This window comes from Corythoichthys intestinalis, chromosome 1, assembly GCF_030265065.1.
Source record: "Corythoichthys intestinalis isolate RoL2023-P3 chromosome 1, ASM3026506v1, whole genome shotgun sequence".
In the NCBI taxonomy this organism is placed as follows: Eukaryota; Metazoa; Chordata; class Actinopteri; order Syngnathiformes; family Syngnathidae; genus Corythoichthys; species Corythoichthys intestinalis.
Window position 1 is genome coordinate 8788814 of NC_080395.1, and position 19052 is coordinate 8807865.

The window sequence follows — 19052 nt, forward strand, 5'->3', positions numbered from 1 at the left end:
TTTATTTTTTTTTTATCGTTCAATCATAGATATGAATCTCTCCCGACATCCCTCGGGAGAAAATGGCGTCTGTTTGCGCAAGCGTAGTAGCAATCAGTCGCGATCCGTTAGCCAGTCACGATCGGGTAGTGACAGTCGCAGTCATATTGAGAAATAACACAGCATCTTAAGCTGCTGACGGCTCCTCGCACCTGGTTGATAAGTGAACAAGGTTAGTGTTGAAGATTTCGTTTCGTAAATATGTTAAGTATGTTTGAGTTCGAGATCTGTTGCATAGAATGTCAGCTAAATTTCTAGCCACTTGATGGTACTGTCGCCTTAGTAAACATAAACAGCCGTGCTTACTCAAACATTAGGCCTATAAGCGTTAGTATTGTTTGCAATTATAGTTAATAGGCTTATTTCAATGTGTTACGGTTTGTTTCATTTAATCATATTACATATAGAAATACGATATAAGGGTTAAAGGTCCTATAAACATACAGGGTGACCAAAAAAAAAAGTTTACACTCAGTTGACTGCTTGTTTAAAAGCCATTGAAACATATCTAAATAGCTTGTCATGCTTAAGTGATTCATTAAGGCAGGGGTGTCCAAACTTTTTGCAAAGGGGGCCAGATTTGGTGTGGTAAAAATGTGGGGGGCCGACCTTGGTTGACGTCCTTTACGTAGAACAATATATTTAAGCAAATTTTAGCAAGCCATTCTGTGTGTCACATTTGTTTTTGTTTTTTTTATAATATCAACAATCTCGCAACTAGCCTTTGTGGCATTCTCTTTCGATTCTCAGGTTCTTGCGAAATACTGCTGCTGTGAAATTAAACTAGCTTCAAGTTGCTTTAATTTCTCGCTATGTATCTTCCCTGTAAGCTTGTCGTACATGTCAGCGTCTCTTGTTTGGTAATATCGCCTCACATTGAACTCTTTAAAAACAGCGACTGTCTCTTTGCAAATGAGGCAGACACAGTTGTTGCGTATTTTAGTGAAGAAATAGTCCAATTTCCACCTATCCCTGAAGCGTCGGCTGTCGCATTCAACTTTCTTTTTTGTGTTGATTGTCACCATTTAAGAAAATTGGGAATTAAGGGTCACATGGGGTAATGTTGCATATACCCCTTTTTTTCACTGAAACTAGTGGGTCAATGCGCGTTTTTCCAAGCCGATGCAACCCGCTAGCAATTGGCATTTGGCACCTTTCCCATTGACAAAAAAAGCCGTGTCTTTTTTTTTCCCACCCATCTAACCCTCAACCCCACCTCAGCGGTGCGTAAGGTTCGTGACGTCACCACGCTAAGATGCGCTTCGACAAGTGCGACCGAATTCATTCAGTTCAAGGAAGTAAACAATGCAAAGCAACATAGAAGCTTCCTTTCCGTTTGTGTTCTCTGTTTTCATGCTTTTTACTGCCCTCAAAATGGTCGAAATGCAGCAAAGGATCAACACTCTGCTTGTGCTGAGGCAACGTAGGCGACGTGAATTTTGGCTTGAAATTGAAAGGAGTCGTGAACATCCCAGAAGGAGAAGAGCCTTTGTTTCATCTGTTATGGCTATTGCTAACGCTGCTACACTGACTGTTCGCTGTATGTGGACCCGGGCTAGAGCACATGGTTTTTGTTTTTGTTATGGTGCATCACGTACTAGCCTACGTCACCACGTAGATTAGCGTGTTGACTGTTGACCCGGGGTTTTGCTTTCACACTGCATGGCGATCAGAGCCGAGGTGATTTTAACGCGGGTCGGTTGGCGGGTTGATCGACACGGGTTGAAGCGGGTCGCTGCACCTTTCCCACTGCCACCAAAAGCCGATTGTTAGCGAGTTGACACGGGTTTTTTGGCCAGTGGGAAAGGGGTATTAGAGTGCTGTTGCCTTTTAGTGGGTAAATGAGGAGCAGCATTTATTGTGTAAGCTACTTCATATGATGGCAGCAGTACTGCTGACCAATTTATTAAGTCTGCGTGGGGTCCAGACGTTATTGATTTTATGACAGAGGCTGGGGGCCGGATGAAATTTGACCAGGGGCCGCATTTGGCCCCCGGGCTGGACTTTGGACATGCTTGCATTAAGGTCACTCAATGCAGCTGGTAATCTCTCGTCTCTACAATTCCTGAATTGCTGCGTGCCGGTCTGACACCTACCGAGATTGCAGTAAATCTGAGAATATCCAGATGTGCAGTCTACAAAGTTAAAAAGAAGCTGAAAGATACTGGAACAGCCTCACGAAAACCTGGGTCTGGAAAACCCGATCTGTGCGGACCAAAAAGTTGATTGACAAGGTGATATGTGGCCACCCCAGAGTCCAGATCTCAATCCCCTGGATTATAGCATATGGGCAACTGTGGAGGACAGTGCCTGTAAGAAGCCACAAACTTCTGTGGCAGCCTTGGAGAGGTCCATTGTTAGATCTTGGGAAAAGATGACAGCATCCTACATAAAGAAGACCTGTCAAGCGTTCCGCAGGCGCCTGGAGGCTGTTGTGATACTTAAGGGAGGACACATTGAAAAATAGAGTGTACTGTACATGTTCTTTACAATAATGTATAATTTGTGATTAAATTCTAATTCTAAGATGAATAAACATGGCATTTAAGTTGTATTATGGCAGTGTAAACTTTTTTTTGGGTCACCCTGTATGTAAACAGTAATTGGACTCAGAGTAGAGATTGTCAATTATAGAATAAAAATTTAAGGTTAAGCCAAATTATGGTGATATATAAATAAGTTAACAAGAGATAAAGTCAAAATACTGTCAATTGATAATTGTGTTATTTTATTTGTTTGTACCCTAGCCCTTACAGAGTGTTTACATCAAGGTTGGAGTTCAAAACATCAGTGTGATGATCATCTTTTCAACTGAGGATGCTACAGATTGAATATTTTGGGGGGTCAATTGTCAGTAACGTAGTGACGGTCGCCTACTTTGTTCCAAAGCTTCAACCTATTCCACTGAAATTCCAGAGCTTGATCGTTTCTACTTCCGGTTCATTTCTCGTAATGTGTGTGTACACACACGGACTTGCGGTTCTTTGGTTTACTCTTCTAACCAAACGCGCTCTTCCAAAGTATTCCCATCGGATAAATAAGCAAGGAAGCGCTTAGTGAACTAAAACGCCCTAATTTAAAGTATATATGACATGAAAAAAAATATCTTAATAGGATTACTATTGAAATTAAAATCATATTTTGAGATGATTTGACTATACACAACAATTGGGCATAACGCAGGTGACGAGAAATGCCTCTTTAAATCTGCCATTTAGCTCCTCTTGTCATTATAGCGCTCTTGTGCCTCCATCTTGGTGATGACATCACAGGATGAGCGGATTTAGTATTGACCCCAGTGGAGGAGGAAGTGTTTTTAAGCAATTCTGCTTCAAGTGTGCATCTTTCAAGTGACATTTTCATTCCAGAGGAAGCCTGTGGCATACAGCCGTATAGGTTTGAGCCATATTTGGAGGAGGAGGAGCAGGAGGAAGATTCAGAGCAATAAAAGCCAACACAGACGCCAAACACGAGGCTGATTACTAGAGCAGACTGCACAGACAACACAAAACGTCATCATTGTTTTTATCTCTGATATAAAATATCTTAAGTATGTTCCGCTGAGTTCGAGATCTGTTGCATATCTGATCTGTTACTCCAACAATAGGCCTATAAACGTTAGTATTGTTAGCAAAGATAATTAAAAAGCTTATTTCTATGTGTCACGGTTTGTTTCACTTCATATTACATATTAAACTCACGATATAAGGTTAAGAGGTTCGATAAACATATACATACAGTAATTGCACCCGAAATAGAGATTGTCAAGGATAGAGTATAAAACCTAAAGGTAAAGGCAATCTATGATGATATATAAATAGGTTAAAAAGGGGAAACGTAAAAATACTGTCAATTCATAATTGTGTTATTTTACTCGTTTGCACCCTAGCTCTTATGGTGTGTTTACATCAAGGTTGGAGTGTAAAAGTTGTAAAATATCAGTTTCAGAGACCATCTTTTCAATTGGGGATGCTACAGATCGAATATTCTGGCGGGGGCAGTTGTCAGTTACGTAGTGATGGTCGCCCACTTTGTTCCAAACGCTTCAACCTATTCCACTTCCAGCGCCTGATCGTTTCTACTTCCGGTTCACTTCTCGCAACATATATTTAAGTAAGCGCCTAGTGGATTAAAACGTCTCAATTTAAAGTTTAGTGCAAGTCGTTTGGCTTGATCTTTACTAGGGCTGCAGCTATCGAATATTTTAGTAGTCGATTAATCGATGGACTAGTTAGTTTAGATTAGAGTAATCGGATAAGGAACATTAAAAATCAAAAAACCTGAGCTGAGCCTCAAACGGTATAAATTTATTTTAAAAAATGAGGATCTATGTAAAACAAAAGAACAATTGGCTAACTTACATAGAAAAAGTCGACTAGCGTAAATGCTATAAAATGCTTTTTTGCGTGTTTTTTTTTTTTTTTTTTTTACAATGCTCTAAACAAATGGTTCAGACACATATTCCCACAAAAAAAGGCTAAATATACCTATAAACTAAATTATGAATGCATTAAAAAATATTAGCTCAAACAAAAACTTTAAAAAAAAAAAAAAAAGCTTCTATTGGTCTTAACAGGGAGCAGTTGGATTCAGCCATGTGAAAAGGGGCAGACCAGAGGGCAGTGTATCCACCCTAATCAACAAATGTAAATGCAAACACTTTCAAAATAAACCATTACAACGCTACTTTCATTAAACGAATACTCGAGGCAACAAAATTTAATTCGAATATTTTTTTCTAATCGAATACTCGAGTTAATCGATTAATCATTGCAGCACGAATCTTTACCCTTCCCAGGCTCATTTAACTTCTCCTAAGTTTAGTTTAGTATTAAAATGCCCCCCGGGCACAACAGTAATGAATGTGCAATACTATATCACTGCTGCTGCTGCACTACCTGGCCACTAATATATAAACACATAAATATATTTTCTATTTTTGCATTTATTATTTTATTATTCTAAATCAATGTGCAATACAATACATAGTATATAATACTATACTGAACCTCAATAAATTTGTATACATCTGTGTTTTAAGCCTTTTTATTTTGTATATTTTTAAGTCTTTTAGCTTATTACTTTTACACTGTAAAGGAGAAGCTCCCCGTTGTATATTTGTATGATGACAATAAAGTTATTCTGATTCTGATTCAGCTCGCTAGTTAAGACACTGTACATATTTCATTGCTTTCGCGTGGCACCAGTTCCGATTAAAAAATAAATAAAAATTTTGAGGGGGTAGGTATGGCTCGCCATCTTGGCCATGAGTGAACACGTCTAATTATACAATATACAGTGCCCTCCATAATTATTGGCACCCCTGGTTAAGATGTGTTTTTTAGCCTCTAATAATTTTTTTATTCAAATAATATGGGACCTTAATGGAAAAAAAGAGAAAAATCCAACCTTCAATACAAGTGCATTTATTCAGTGGGGAAAAAATCCCACATAAAGAAATAATTATTTGACATCAAATAATGTGTGTCACAATTATTAGCACCCCTGGTGTTAATACTTTGTACAACCCACTTTTGCCAACAAAACAAGGTCTGGGGACTGAGATGGCCATGGGAGGAGCTTGATTTTGTGTCTGGTGAACCATTTCTGTGTAGATTTGGCCATATCTTTAGGGTCATTGTCTTGCTGAAAGACCCAGTGACGACCCATCTTCAGCTGTCGGGCAGAGGGCAACAGATTTTGATTTAAAATGTCCTGGTATTTCAAAGCATTCATGATGCCATGCACCCTAACAAGGTTCCCAGGGCCTTTGGAAGCGAAACAGCCCCACAGCATCACTGACCCATGATGCTATATCTATATAAATATAGAACATTCTCAAGGCGGCCGAGAAAGGAAAACAAATTGTGTTCTACTTTCATTATGAGGCCTTTTCTGTCACTTTCTTTGTGTGAATTTTGTTAAAAATATGGTGTGCTCTCATTTCAAAGTCTTTTGTTGGAGCATTTCATGACGCCTTTAAATAAAAATGACTTACTATAAAGGTATATTTAAATGAAGCAAAGCTGCAGTACTAATACAGAGTCCACAGGGCCATTGTGTCACTATGTTTGTTGACCAAAATCCAAATAAAGCTAAGCCTAACAGGTAATGAATAATTTTAAAAATGCCTGTGTTTGGCTGCCATTGATGTCCAATCCATTTAAAGTGGGAGGAGTGCCAGATAAGGAACGAACGTTGGCAAATCACGTGATTATATTTCATCTCGTGTCCCCGCAGACATCACTTGAGATCCTCACCCGGAGAAGCACAATCCCCCCCACGTTAAACAGGAGTCCGAGATGCTGTATATCAAACTTGAGGCGGAGCCAGAGACTCCCAGCATTAAAAGAGAAAAACAGGAAGACGACCTCACCACATTTCCATTGACTGTCAATGTGAAGAGTGAAGAAGATGAAGGTCCAAGCGAAGCGGGCAGAGCAGCGAAACCTTCGAGTGGCAGCTCATTTCAACACCTGACAACAAAAGGTGAGGGACGATCACAACCGGACAGCCTCTTAGCACCGCTTTCGGACAGCGTCACCGTAACCTCACACTCTACTAAATACTGTGGAGGGGGATGTTGATTTTGACCAAAAGCTACATTCATTCAGGTTTTCGGGGAGAGTTTGATCGATGCCGTGCAGTCCTGGGCCGGCTCCCCTTTGATTTCAAGGGGGGGTGGGGTGGGGGGGGCGCCGGTTAATAGGGACGTACATGGTCCGGTGGGGACCGTGGGTCCCGGCGCGATGACGATTGCCCCTTTGCCGGAGCTGCGGGGGAAGGGGTAGGCTGCGATCGCAACCCCCACCCAACTGCCCTCGATTGTCGGGGCGGTGCCAGGGCGCTGGGGTGGCCCGCAAAGCATTTCCACTTTTCTGTAAGAAACTTCTGGGTGTGTTGACGCATGACCGGCTGTGATTAGGCTAGGTTCATACCACAGGTCTTAATGAACAAATCCGATTTTTTCGTGTTTTTCTGACTCAAGTGAGGCATTAACTTTACTGTCTGAATGCGACAAGTCGCATAGAAGTGGACCATTTCAAATCTTATCTGGGTCACTTTCGTATGTGGTTTAGATCCGATCTGGGCCACATTTTTCCAAAATGTCACGGCGGTCTGAACTGTCAAGTCTCCCAAATCAGAATTCATGCTGCAATTTTGTCAGCAAAGGCAGGCATGACGGCAGCAATGTACTGTAGCTGTGCATTAGCGCCTAGCTTGAACTTGGCTTTCATGCAGGTGGCGGGCTTGACCAGTCAAAAAAAAGGATAAGCCAGATAATGCTCGATTTTCTTTCTGAGTGCCAAATGAGCAATATTTCAGTATTGGTTACATAGCCGAGTAGTGGCAAACTGACGCACACACGTAAGGCTTATGTGCGTGCGTCATGCACATACACTGCCTGTAAACGTTATATCAGTCCATATAAAGTTTTAATATAAGACTAAACGGGGATTATTTATGTCCGTTGTTTTTGTCCTCCTCTTGGGAATCAATGATCACCCGGAATGACATACAGCCAGCATGTGTAGTTATTTGTTTTCATGCTTCTGCGCATGCGGGTCAGTATGCTCAGCGCGTGTCGGACTGCGAATTAGTGCGCATGTGTAATACTTGAACGGGCTCGATGGACAAAGGCAATCTGAACGGGCATGGCAAAAAAACAGATATGACAAAAAAATCGTAATTTTGCATTAAGACCTGCAGTGTCAACCTAGCCTTAGACACAGTGAGGTTGAGAGATTGTCAGAGCCAGGGTTGGCGATCAGGTAGCATATAATAGGATGTCAACATATCCACACTTACATGTTTTACACCACAGGTGTCAAACCGATTCCAGAAAGGGCCTAGTGGGTGCAGGTTTGCGTTCCAACCAATGAAGAGGACACCTTTTCACCAATTAGATCTTTTACATGTGTAATCAGTTAAACTTTGTCAGGTGCTGCTTGTTTCAGCAGGAAGTTCATTGGTTAAACTCTCTGCACGTTATCGGTTGGAACAAAATCCAGCACCCACTAGGCCCTTTCTGGAATCGGTTTGACACCTGTGTTTTACACAATACTGGGGTCCTCACCTCACATTCCTGGATTGTGCACACTTCATCCTGCCTAATCAATTCTCCTTTTGAATCACCTCCTCTTTCTCCTCGGTTATCAGGTCATCCACATTGTTTCCACGGGTAAATACTAATAGCTAACGGTAGCACCACTATGTTCATCGGTATTGAGGCGCTTAATCATATATTTTTTGTTGTTGTTTTTCTCCTTTTCTGCTTCCTTCCTTTCTGTACCTCAATAACCCCGTTCTGCTTGCTGCTTTGTCCTAATAAAAAAAAAAAAACATAATGAGCAACCACAATGCAAGCATTTTGAACTCCCATGTGATACATTAAAACTGTTTAGACAATAAAGACACTCAGATTAATCTTCTCCATGTCGAAGCATCTGAACAGGGCAGGTTAAAAAATATGAGCAAAAAATTACTAAAGTATGACAAAGACTAATAAGTAGTGCTGGGATTATCCGCTTTTGTCACGATCAGATCCGTATCCCGAGACCTGCGTGGCGATCCGATACGTACTGTGAGACTTCAGCTATGGCAACATATTACCTTTTAAAATGGATAAAAACACAGTGGCATGTATCGCCGTTTAAACTAGATGCCATTTGACATTTCTTTCTTTTTTTTTTTTTTTTTTACATAGAAAAGAGCTATTGCAGCAACAGTTCCTGTGTAAAATAGAACAAAAATTATTTAAAACACATTTTATACCGTGTACCGATCCGATACAGAAAATAAATTTAGAAAACAAAGTTTTAAACATGTTAATGTACCACTAGGCATGTGCCGGTATGAGATTTTGACGCTACGATAACCGTGAGCAAAAATACCGTGGTTTTACGGTATCACGGTATTACAATTATAGCTCCAAAATGTGTTATTTTGAGAGGTATGGGTTAATTTTAAAAAAAAAAACAACAACTTTTTTTCCCAGATTTTTTTATTTTTCAGAATATATTTGCAAATTGGAACATGAATATTATGTTAAAATAAATAAACAAAAGAACATTTTTTTAAAAATTAAAATAAATAGAACTTATAGACTACCCACAGCCACAGCTATGGTTGCTCAAGATTGGAGCAAGAACTAAATTAATTGCTGTAAAAACACTAATAAATAAAATTGAAAAATATTGACTCTACTTTTTTTTTTTTTTTTTTTTTTTTTTTTTTTGAGGGGGCAAAAGCTCAAGTGAAGTTTCATCATTTTCAGCCACTGTGTCAACTCTAGTCTACATGTCATGCCTTTGTGTTAAAAAGACGCAGAATTCGTAAGTTAATAAGTTAAAAATGGATAAGTTTGTTAAAATGTGAATGTTGTTGTGTAAAGGTTTCATCTAAAAACACTGGGAGTGAGACCTCTCCTTATCCAGCGAGCGTACATTTGTGCTTAGGGCAAGATTGTCTGTCGCAATTAGCGATCTTTGATGTTATCCCTTTTCCTTCATTCAAGCTTGTTTCTCAGTGGCCGTGAGATTTATAACCTCGACGAAGTTGCTCTCCCAACTAGGACTAGGCTAACATTTGTCTTTGCAAGTGTTTAGTTAATTTGTATTTTGAATTTCAAAGGAAAATGTGTGTTTTGTTTTTGGCGAACTTTTTCATGGATGACTTCCTCACATTCTGTTGTGTTTGTGCTAATGAAGCTACTCACACGTGTAAAATACGATTGTACAACGTTTTAAAACTGTATATTTCAGTTAGCATGATTTGAGACCTCCATAAATTCAAGAAAAGTACGCCTTTTGTTTGGAGTGTTTCTTTTTTGGGGTTTAGCAGAATAGCGTCACTGACACACACACACATCAACAACCAGAGAGGGAGGGGTGAGCGCTGCCGCTCCAAGATACTTCTGGCTGCATTTTTGAGACTTGTAAAATAGCGAATACCGTACTACGGTGTGACGGAAAATTTTAGTGGTTTTGAAACCGTGACGTTTTCATACCACGGTAAACCTTGAAACCGGTAACCGGCACATACCTATGTACCACATAATTATAATTAAACAAGACTAACGAAGAAAAATCCGCTCACGTTGCTGAGAACACTTACACACACAGTGTTTTGCCACTCATACTACAACAAGCTCAACGTTCCTTAACATACCCAAACGGCTAACGCATTTGATAGCGCAGTTATAAAGTACAAGGGAGTATCACGGCCAAACAATATAATCAAAGGCCGGTTTGGCTCCCATTGACGGCGATAGACGTCCACAAAGTATATGAACTTTCGTTAATTCGCTGTCACCCCCCCCCCACACACACACACACACACACACACTTAAATTGAATGGACGTCTACAAGTGATAGACTAATGTTAGGATGATTGGACACCATATGATTGGATGTCAACTCTGGCAAATGAATGCTATATTTTTTTCATCCTGTGTCCCGCAGACATCACACTGCAAGAACTTCACCCTGAGAAGCACAATCCCGCCCACGTCAAACAGGAGCAGGAGTCTGAGATGACTCATATCAAACAGGAGGTGGAGCCAGAGACCATTAAAGAAGAACATGAAGACGAAATCACATTTCCATTGACTGTCATTGTGAAGGGCGAAGAAGATGAAGATCCAAGCGAAGAGCAGAGAAGAGATGTGGACTTTGACCAAAAGTGTTCAAAATCCTTAAACCAATCATCATTGAAAAGAGAGACGAAAGAATACGTGGGTGCGAAACCTTTTGCCTGCTCACTTTGCGATAAAAGATATTGTCTGAAGCAACAGTTAACAAGACACAAACGGACACACACTGGAGGGAAGCCTTTTGTCTGCTCACTTTGCGAGAAAAGATTTTGTACGAGGCAAGAGTTAACAAGACACATGCTAAGACACACTGGAGCAAAGCCATTTGCTTGCTCAGTTTGTGGTAAAAGATTCACCCAGAAGGGACATTTAAACATACACATAAAAACACACACTGGAGAAAAGGCTTTTGACTGCTTACGTTGCGATAAACGGTTTTCTCGAAGGCAAGACGTAACAAGACACATGCGAACACACACTGGAGAGAAGCCATTTGCCTGCGAATTTTGCGATAAAAGATTTTCTCAGAAGAATAATTTCGAAAGACACACACGTACACACACTGAAGAAAAGCATTTTGCCTGCACGCTTTGCGATAAAATATTTTCTCGGGAGAATCGTTTCAAAATGCATAAGTGTACACACACTAGAGAAAAGCATTTCGCCTGCAGACTTTGCGATATAAGATTTACCACGAAGCAGGGGTTAACAAGACACAGCCGTACATGCACCGGAGACAAACTTTTCCCCTGCTCACTTTGTGATAAAAAATTCACTGAGAAGGGAAATTTAAAGAAACACACAATGACACACACTGGAGAAAAGCCTTTTGTCTGCTCAGTTTGCGGTAAAAGATACACCGAGAAAGGAAATTTAAAAATACATATGAGAACACACACTGGAGAGAAGCCTTTTGCCTGCTCACTTTGCGATAAAAGGTTTTGTTCGAGGCAAAAGTTAACAAGCCATGTGCGAACACACACTGGAGAAAAACCTTTTGCCTGCTCAGTTTGCGATAACCGATTTTCTCGGAAGCAAGAGTTAAAAAGACACACGTATACACACACTGGAGAAAAGCCTTTTCTCTGCTCAGTTTGCGGTGAAAGATTCATTCGCAAAGGACGTTTAGAATCGCACATAAGAAGCCACATTGAGGAAAAAGATTTCACTTGCAGTGTCTGACAAAATATTCAGGTTTCTATCACGTATTTACAGTGGGAAAAGTATTTAAAATTTATAATTCCATTTCCCTTGCATTTCTTTTGAAAAAATAAAGCAATTATTTTGCAAGGCCTTTTTTTCCCAGACCAATTCAATATTCTTGGTACCTTTCATTTGAATGAATTGGGCTGCTTGCTTCTCTTGTTGTTGAGGTTGTTTCAGATCTTACTGCTTTTCGCTATTTTACTTATGAATGTGCGCATCTGAAATACTTTGACGCTGCTCTTCCCTTTGTTGTTGCTCAATTTCCAACATTATTTCAATTGTTTCAGGGAAGATGTCATTTTCATCTTGTGCATTGTAATATTTTCCAAGATGATTACCGTAATTTCCCGAATAAAACGCACACTTTTTCCCCCCCAAAATGAACTTGTAAAATCATGGTGCGCATTATAAACCGGTACATGGATGGAGACAGAAATATATATATATATATATTACATATATATATATATACATTAAAAAAACGATTTTTTTTTTTTAATTATTATTGACACGGCCATGTTGTGTTGAAGAAACATATGCGGCGATCCGTTGCCGACCATTACGGTATGTGACGTCACCATTTTGTTTCGGTAATACTTCACTCTGATCAGCCGAATGATTTCGTCTGGGTTAAATTCTGCTTTTTTCACTCTTCATAAAGCACAGAATTTAGTTTCTTGAACTCATTTGAGTCAACGTTTATTGCAGCTCCGCAACTCTGACCATAACAAACGTAACAACACAGACTTCCTGTGTCCGTCAACTATATCTGTCCCTTGGGAAACTCAAACCCAATTAACAATAGTTCCTATTGTTACTGTCATGTCGATAGCGATGAGGTCTCTCGGATTTCCGACTTCCGTTCTCACTTTCATTTTACCGTATCAATCCATGGAAGAAACATTTATTCTTCATGATGAAACGAGCAAGTTATACAGCAGCCTTTAAAAGAAAAGTCACATCTGTTTTGTTTTCTCCTGGATTCTGGTAAGTTAAGTAAGTAAGTTATCATTTCATATTATTACCGTACATATTGTCAGTTTACGGTAATGTTTTGAACTACCAATGTGCTATGCTTGTGCTGTGTTTCACCAGTCAGTAAAATGACATTTCTGTATCTGTACACGAGCTCTGTTTGACTGTATTCTTCTATTTATTGGTGCTAAAATTAGGGTGCGCGTTATACCCGGGTACAATCATTTTCCCTAGATTTTACAAGTAAATTTGGGGTGTGCGTTATACACGGGTGCGCCTTATATTCGGGAAATTACGGTAGTTACAGAATTACTTGACCTTTTTATTAATATTATTACTATTAAACATTTTTGTCATTTGCTGACTTCCTTTTATTGAGAACAATTTTTAAAGCTCTTCTCTTTTTTGAAATATGTGACCTCCGTGAAGTTGGCCCCCCATCAGATGCAAATTTATATAAAAATGATGTCAATATTTTGTGCTTGTTTGTGTTGTAAAAAGTTTCATTTGTGCCCCTACTGTTTCTAAGATGAAGGTAGTTCGCGATACTCGACTTAAGTGATTTCGACTTTTACGACGCCAGACTCTCTTAAAGCTAGCTCGGTGAAGCCATTCACATTTCATATGCAGTAAACATTTTGTTTTGTTGGTATGGTCTTTCAGAGGACAAAGAGGTAAGCCATTTTGATATTTTTAACTTATTTTTTAGCGTGCCGTTGTGCCGTGCTGCTTCTGTCTGACAATGAATGACCTAAAAAGAATTCAAATGGTATCTGACTTCCATTGTTACCTTTTGTGTTGTAAAAAAAACAACTTTAGTAATGGGGAAGTGTAAATAAACTAGAGAATTAAGATTTGTCATGAATGAAAAAATTTAAAGTGTTCGTTGGCTGTCACTGAGTAGCATTTGCGATCACTACACTAAACTAACAATATAAATTACCCCCAAAAATGGTCAGAGACGTAGGACAACCAGATATTATAATGTATAAGAAAGACGGGGCTGGTGGTAAAGGATAGCTTGTTGAAACAGGAGATTGTCATTGTCCGTCGTGTAACAAAAAGGTGTCGATAAAAAAGCTAGGGCTACGCTTAGGTCGGCTCGTTTTTTTTTCTCGTCTTTTTCAGCCCTCCACACTCAAGCCATCTCTTTAACTGAACATCTTTATGTTCTTCCACATCTTTTCGGACCAATTCGATATTCTTGGTGTTCCATTATTTCAGGTCGTACTGCTTTTTGTCATTTTACTTCTGAATGTTGGTATTTGAAATACTTTGATTCTTCCCTTCCCAACGTCATTTGCAGTTTCCAAACTTTATCTGATTAGTTTCAGTATTCATGCATGTCTTTTTGAATCTTGTCCTTTTGATTACTATTAAACATTTTTGTTCATTGCTCACCTTTTTTTAAGCTGTTCTCCTTTCTATACAAACGTGCCTGTGTATTTGCATTGCATTAATTCTCCTGTTTCAACACAATTGGACTATTGAATCATTCTGCTTCATTATAGAATTACTGTATCTATTATAATTATTACTATTAAATATTTTTGTTAATTGCTGACTTTTTCACTTCCTCTATTGTTGTTCAAATCTTATTTACAAGATAGGGTTCGATTTGTGTCAATGGGAAATAGTGAGTCTGAACGAAACAAATTCACATTTGGGGTTCGTCAAGGGTCCATTCTCGGATCGCTTCTAATCAACATCGATATGCTTCCCTTTGCTCACATTATGAAACAGTACAACATCTGTTATCACACCTATGCAGATGATACAGAACTGTACATTTCAGTGTTCCCTCATGATAATACTCCCTTAGTCTCAGTGAGTAAGCGTGTTCATCAAATCTATGAATCGGTGGGCCAGAATTTTCTCAAGGTAAGTGTGGTAAAGACAGAGTGACAGCGAGCTAAAGACCGGACAAAATAAGTTCCAACAACAACAGGAGACTGTAGTCTCCGTTGTCTTAAATTGAGGACCTTATATTTCTTTTGTAAAACTGCAAGCATAAAACAAAAACACGTAAGTCTCTTAATATTTACAAAATAAAATCAGATTGTTCTACACAGTATATTTCAGTAAATAAAAGAAAGCTAGCTCGTTATTTAGCAAATCAAATTGGCTGGCTAACTTAGCACAAAAAACGTGTTGCTTCGCTTAACACAAATGACTGCAGAGTAACAAAATAATCACAACAAACGATCTACAATGCAGAGGAGCTGTGTAGCGTCTGAACACCTCAAGGACTTTCTTCAAGTACCTTTTTTTTTGCCTGCTGCTAAGTCACCACTAGTCAAGCGCATATGGCAAAACCACAAAAAAAAAAAAAAAAAAAAACTTGAGTCCGGAATCACGACGGTGACATCTTGTGGACGGATGAACAACATATCTTTTAGAAAGAAATTAAACCTAAAACGTTCACTGGGAGCGGAACTTTAAGAGATGCTAAGGCACTCGGGCCTCTAAGGGGTGAGGTTTGTGGGCGAGGGAAGGGTCAAACAGAAAGGTAAGGTGATGTGCGGAGCTGTAATATAGTGTTTAAGTGCTAATATATCCCTTCCAGCCCCTCTCCCAATGGACAGCCCACGTTTATGCTCATTGCACACTTGCCTGGCATGGCCAGACTGTTCTCCCTGTATTTTTCCAACACTGTGAGAATGCTCTGAGACCCAGCTCCTTAATGGCCTCTCGAGCCTGAACGAAATCATCCGTGCAATCATTCATTCATTTTCCATGCCGCTTTTCCTCACTAGGGTCGCGGAGGTGCTGGAGCCTATCCCAGCTAACTACGGGCAGTAGCAGATTCGTTTATTTGCGTGACGTGTTCTTAACGGGCAACGTCACTCTTGCGCGTCGGACGTCGTCTCTACAACAACGCAGATAGCGAACGGGAGAGCCGAGAATATGTTCCAATCCATGGTAAATTCAGTTTTAAATGACCAAAAACATATCGACACAAGTCATTGACACCTGTCTCGCGCTAGCCATGTTGAATAAACGTCTCCGCTCGCGCGAGAATTTCTTGTCGCTTTACCAACGTCACGTCCACCCATCGCTGATTGGTCCACTCCCCTGTCTGTTTGGCTTGCTCCGCCCTGGGAATTTGATCCGCGGGACGGTCGCCAGACTATCGCTGGAACAGCAGTGAGTCTGGAGTTCCAGGCTAATCGCACACAGGCCCTGTTCATATTTCTTCCGCCACTGACTGTCGCCATAAGATCAGGGGTCAGAACAAGGTGCATGACCTGTAGATGGACGCTTTCCAAATGGCTAAACATAAAGAGATTTCACACTCTAGATTAGACATGTCCAAAGTCCGGCCCGGGGGCCAAATGCGGCCCTTGGTCAAATTTCATCCGGCCCCCAGCCGCTGTCATAAAATCAATAACGTCTGGCCCGCACACAGACTTAATAAATTGGTCTGCAGTACTGCTACCAGCATATGAAGTTGCTTTCACTCTAAATGCTGCTCCTCATTTACCCAGTAAAAAGCAGCAGTACTCTAAGCAACATTACCCCGTGTGACCCTTTACTCCCAATTTTCTATAATGCTGACAATCAACAAAAAGAGAAAGTTGACTGCGACGACGCTTCAAGGATGGGTGGAAATTGGAGTATTTTTTCACTAAAATTCGCAACAACTGTGTCAGCCTCATTTGCAAAGAGGCAGTTGCTGTTTTTAAAGAGTTCAATGTGAGGCGATACCAAACAAGACACGCTGACATGTACGTCAAGATTACAGGGAAGATACGTAGCGATAAATTGAAGCAATTTCAAGTTAGTTTAATTTTACAGCAGCAGTATTTCGCAAGAGCCTGAGAGATGAAAAAGAACGCCACAAAGGCTGGTTGTGAATTATTAATTTAAAAAATAATAATAAAGCAAACGTGACACACAGAATGGCTTGCTAAAATATATTGTTCTACGTAAAGGACATCAGTCAAGGTTGGCCCCCCACATTTTTATCACGCCAAATCTGGTCCCCTTTGCAAAAAGTTTGGACACCCCTGCTCTAGATTATTTCAGAACAAAAAAAGATGTACAATCAATAATACTACAGCAAATAACAAAAACAAGCTGTTCGTATGGAAACACATTAGACATTAGACATAGTGCTGAATTCAAAGGATAAATCACATTCTGTATCAAACATGTAACTTCAGGTTAATATGCAAAGTGTACTTCGTAAACAAACAAACTCCACAAAAGTCATGAGAGTGGAGCTTGAATGAAGCACAATGGATAACATTTAAACAACTTCTCATCTGCCTTCTACTGTTTTTTGAACCAAGAAACAAAAAGACCACTAGATGGCGCGCTTTACCAAGCGATAAAGACAGACTTGACTGCAATATACACTCACCGGCCACTTTATTAGGTACACCTGTCCAACTGCTCGTTAACACTTAATTTCTAATCAGCTAATCACATTGCGGCAACTCAGTGCATTTAGGCATGTAGACATGGTTTAAGACGATCTCCTGCAGTTCAAACCGAGCATCAGTATGGGGAAGAAAGGTGATTTGAGTGACTTTGAACGTGGCATGGTTGTTGGTGCCAGAAGGGCTGGTCTGAGTATTTCAGAAACTGCTGATATACTGGGATTTTCATGCACAACCATCCCTAGGGTTTACAGAGAATGGTCCAAAAAAGAAAAAATATCCAGTGAGCGGCAGTTCTGTGGGCGGAAATGCCTTGTTGATGCCAGAGGTCAGAGGAGAATGGCCAGACTGGTTCGAGCTGATAGAAAGGCAACAGTGACTCAAATAACCACCCGTTACAACCAAGGTAGGCAGAAGAGTATCTCTGAACGCACAGTACGTCGAACTTTGAGGCAGATGGGCTACAGCAGCAGAAGACCACGCTGGGTGCCATTCCTTTCAGCTAAGAACAGGAAACTGAGGCTACAATTTGCACAAGCTCATCGAAATTGGACAATAGAAGATTGGAAAAACGTTGCCTGGTCTGATGAGTCTCGATTTCTGCTCCGACATCCGGATGGTAGGGTCAGAATTTGGTGTCAACAACATGAAACCATGGATCCCTCCTGCCTTGTATCAAGGGTTCAGGCTGGTGGTGGTGGTGTAATGGTGTGGGAAATATTTTCTTGGCACTCTTTGGGCCCCTTAGTACCAGTTGAGCATCGTTGGAACGCCACAGCCTACCAGAGTATTGTTGCTGACCATGTCCATCCCTTCATGACCACAGTGTACCCAACTTCCGATGGCTACTTTCAGCAGGATAATGCGCCATGTCATAAAGCTGGAATCATCTCAGACTGGTTTCTTGAACATGACAATGAGTTCACTGTACTCAAATGGCCTCCACAGTCACCAGATCTCAATCCAATAGAGCATCTTTGGGATGTGGTGGAACAGGAGATTCGCATCATGGATGCGCAGCTGACAAATCTGCACCAACTGTGTGATGCCATCATGTCAATATGGACCAAACTCTCTGAGGAATGCTTCCAGCACCTTCTTGAATCTATGCCACGAAGAACAGAGGCAGTTCTGAAGGCAAAAGGGGGTCCAACCCGTTACTAGCATTGTGTACCTAATTAAGTGGCCGATGAGTGTACATAACATGACCCAACTCAATGCAGGGATCCCTCGTTTTTCGCGGTTAATGGGGAACAGAACCCACCGTGATAAGTGAAAATCCGTGAAGCAGCATCCCCCCACCCAGAATTTTTTTTGGGGGGGGGGGGGGGGGCGCTACTACAAAAAATATATTTTGTTTTTGTGTGTGTTCAGTGTATTCAGATTTAGCATTGGAAGGAAATACTTATAGACATGTTTTTTTTGCACTTTTTCCCCTCAAAGTATAATTAGAAAAAAAAAACTTCCATTTTAATAAAGGATTTTTAAGCGCTTCAAATATAAGTTTTAAATATGTTACTGTATCATGGAATTGTTTTTAAACAATAATAAAGTAGAAAAATGCTTGTCTTTATTAAATGCTTCATTGAGTGATTCCACTCAAATCCGCTCCGTCTCCTTACTTACACTGAGTTGCCACAGCAACTGTTTAACAAGTTAAACGATGACTGACGCATGCAGCGCTTTGATGCTTAGGCTTCCGGGGGATCTGTGGCAAGATCAAACAGAAGACGTGTATCAACGATCGTTAACTTTAATAAGCCACTCCAGTGCATTGCCTGAACAACAAAGAGGAGGGAAAGGGAGGCAGGGAGGGAGAGTGAGAATATGCGATTGGCTCAGACATCTTATT

General features: G+C 40.3%; 1 protein-coding gene across 1 annotated transcript; it reads left to right on the forward strand.

The window, feature by feature from the left end:
• The first annotated feature begins 62 nt into the window (after positions 1–62).
• On the forward strand, positions 63–12265 carry LOC130930945 (gastrula zinc finger protein XlCGF57.1-like). The gene is made up of 3 exons (XM_057859337.1): positions 63–211; positions 6280–6528; positions 10504–12265. The coding sequence occupies exons 2-3, from the start codon at positions 6342–6344 to the stop codon at positions 11814–11816; spliced, it is 1500 nt and encodes a 499-aa protein (XP_057715320.1). The 5' UTR covers positions 63–211; positions 6280–6341; the 3' UTR covers positions 11817–12265.
• Positions 12266–19052: the final 6787 nt, after the last annotated feature.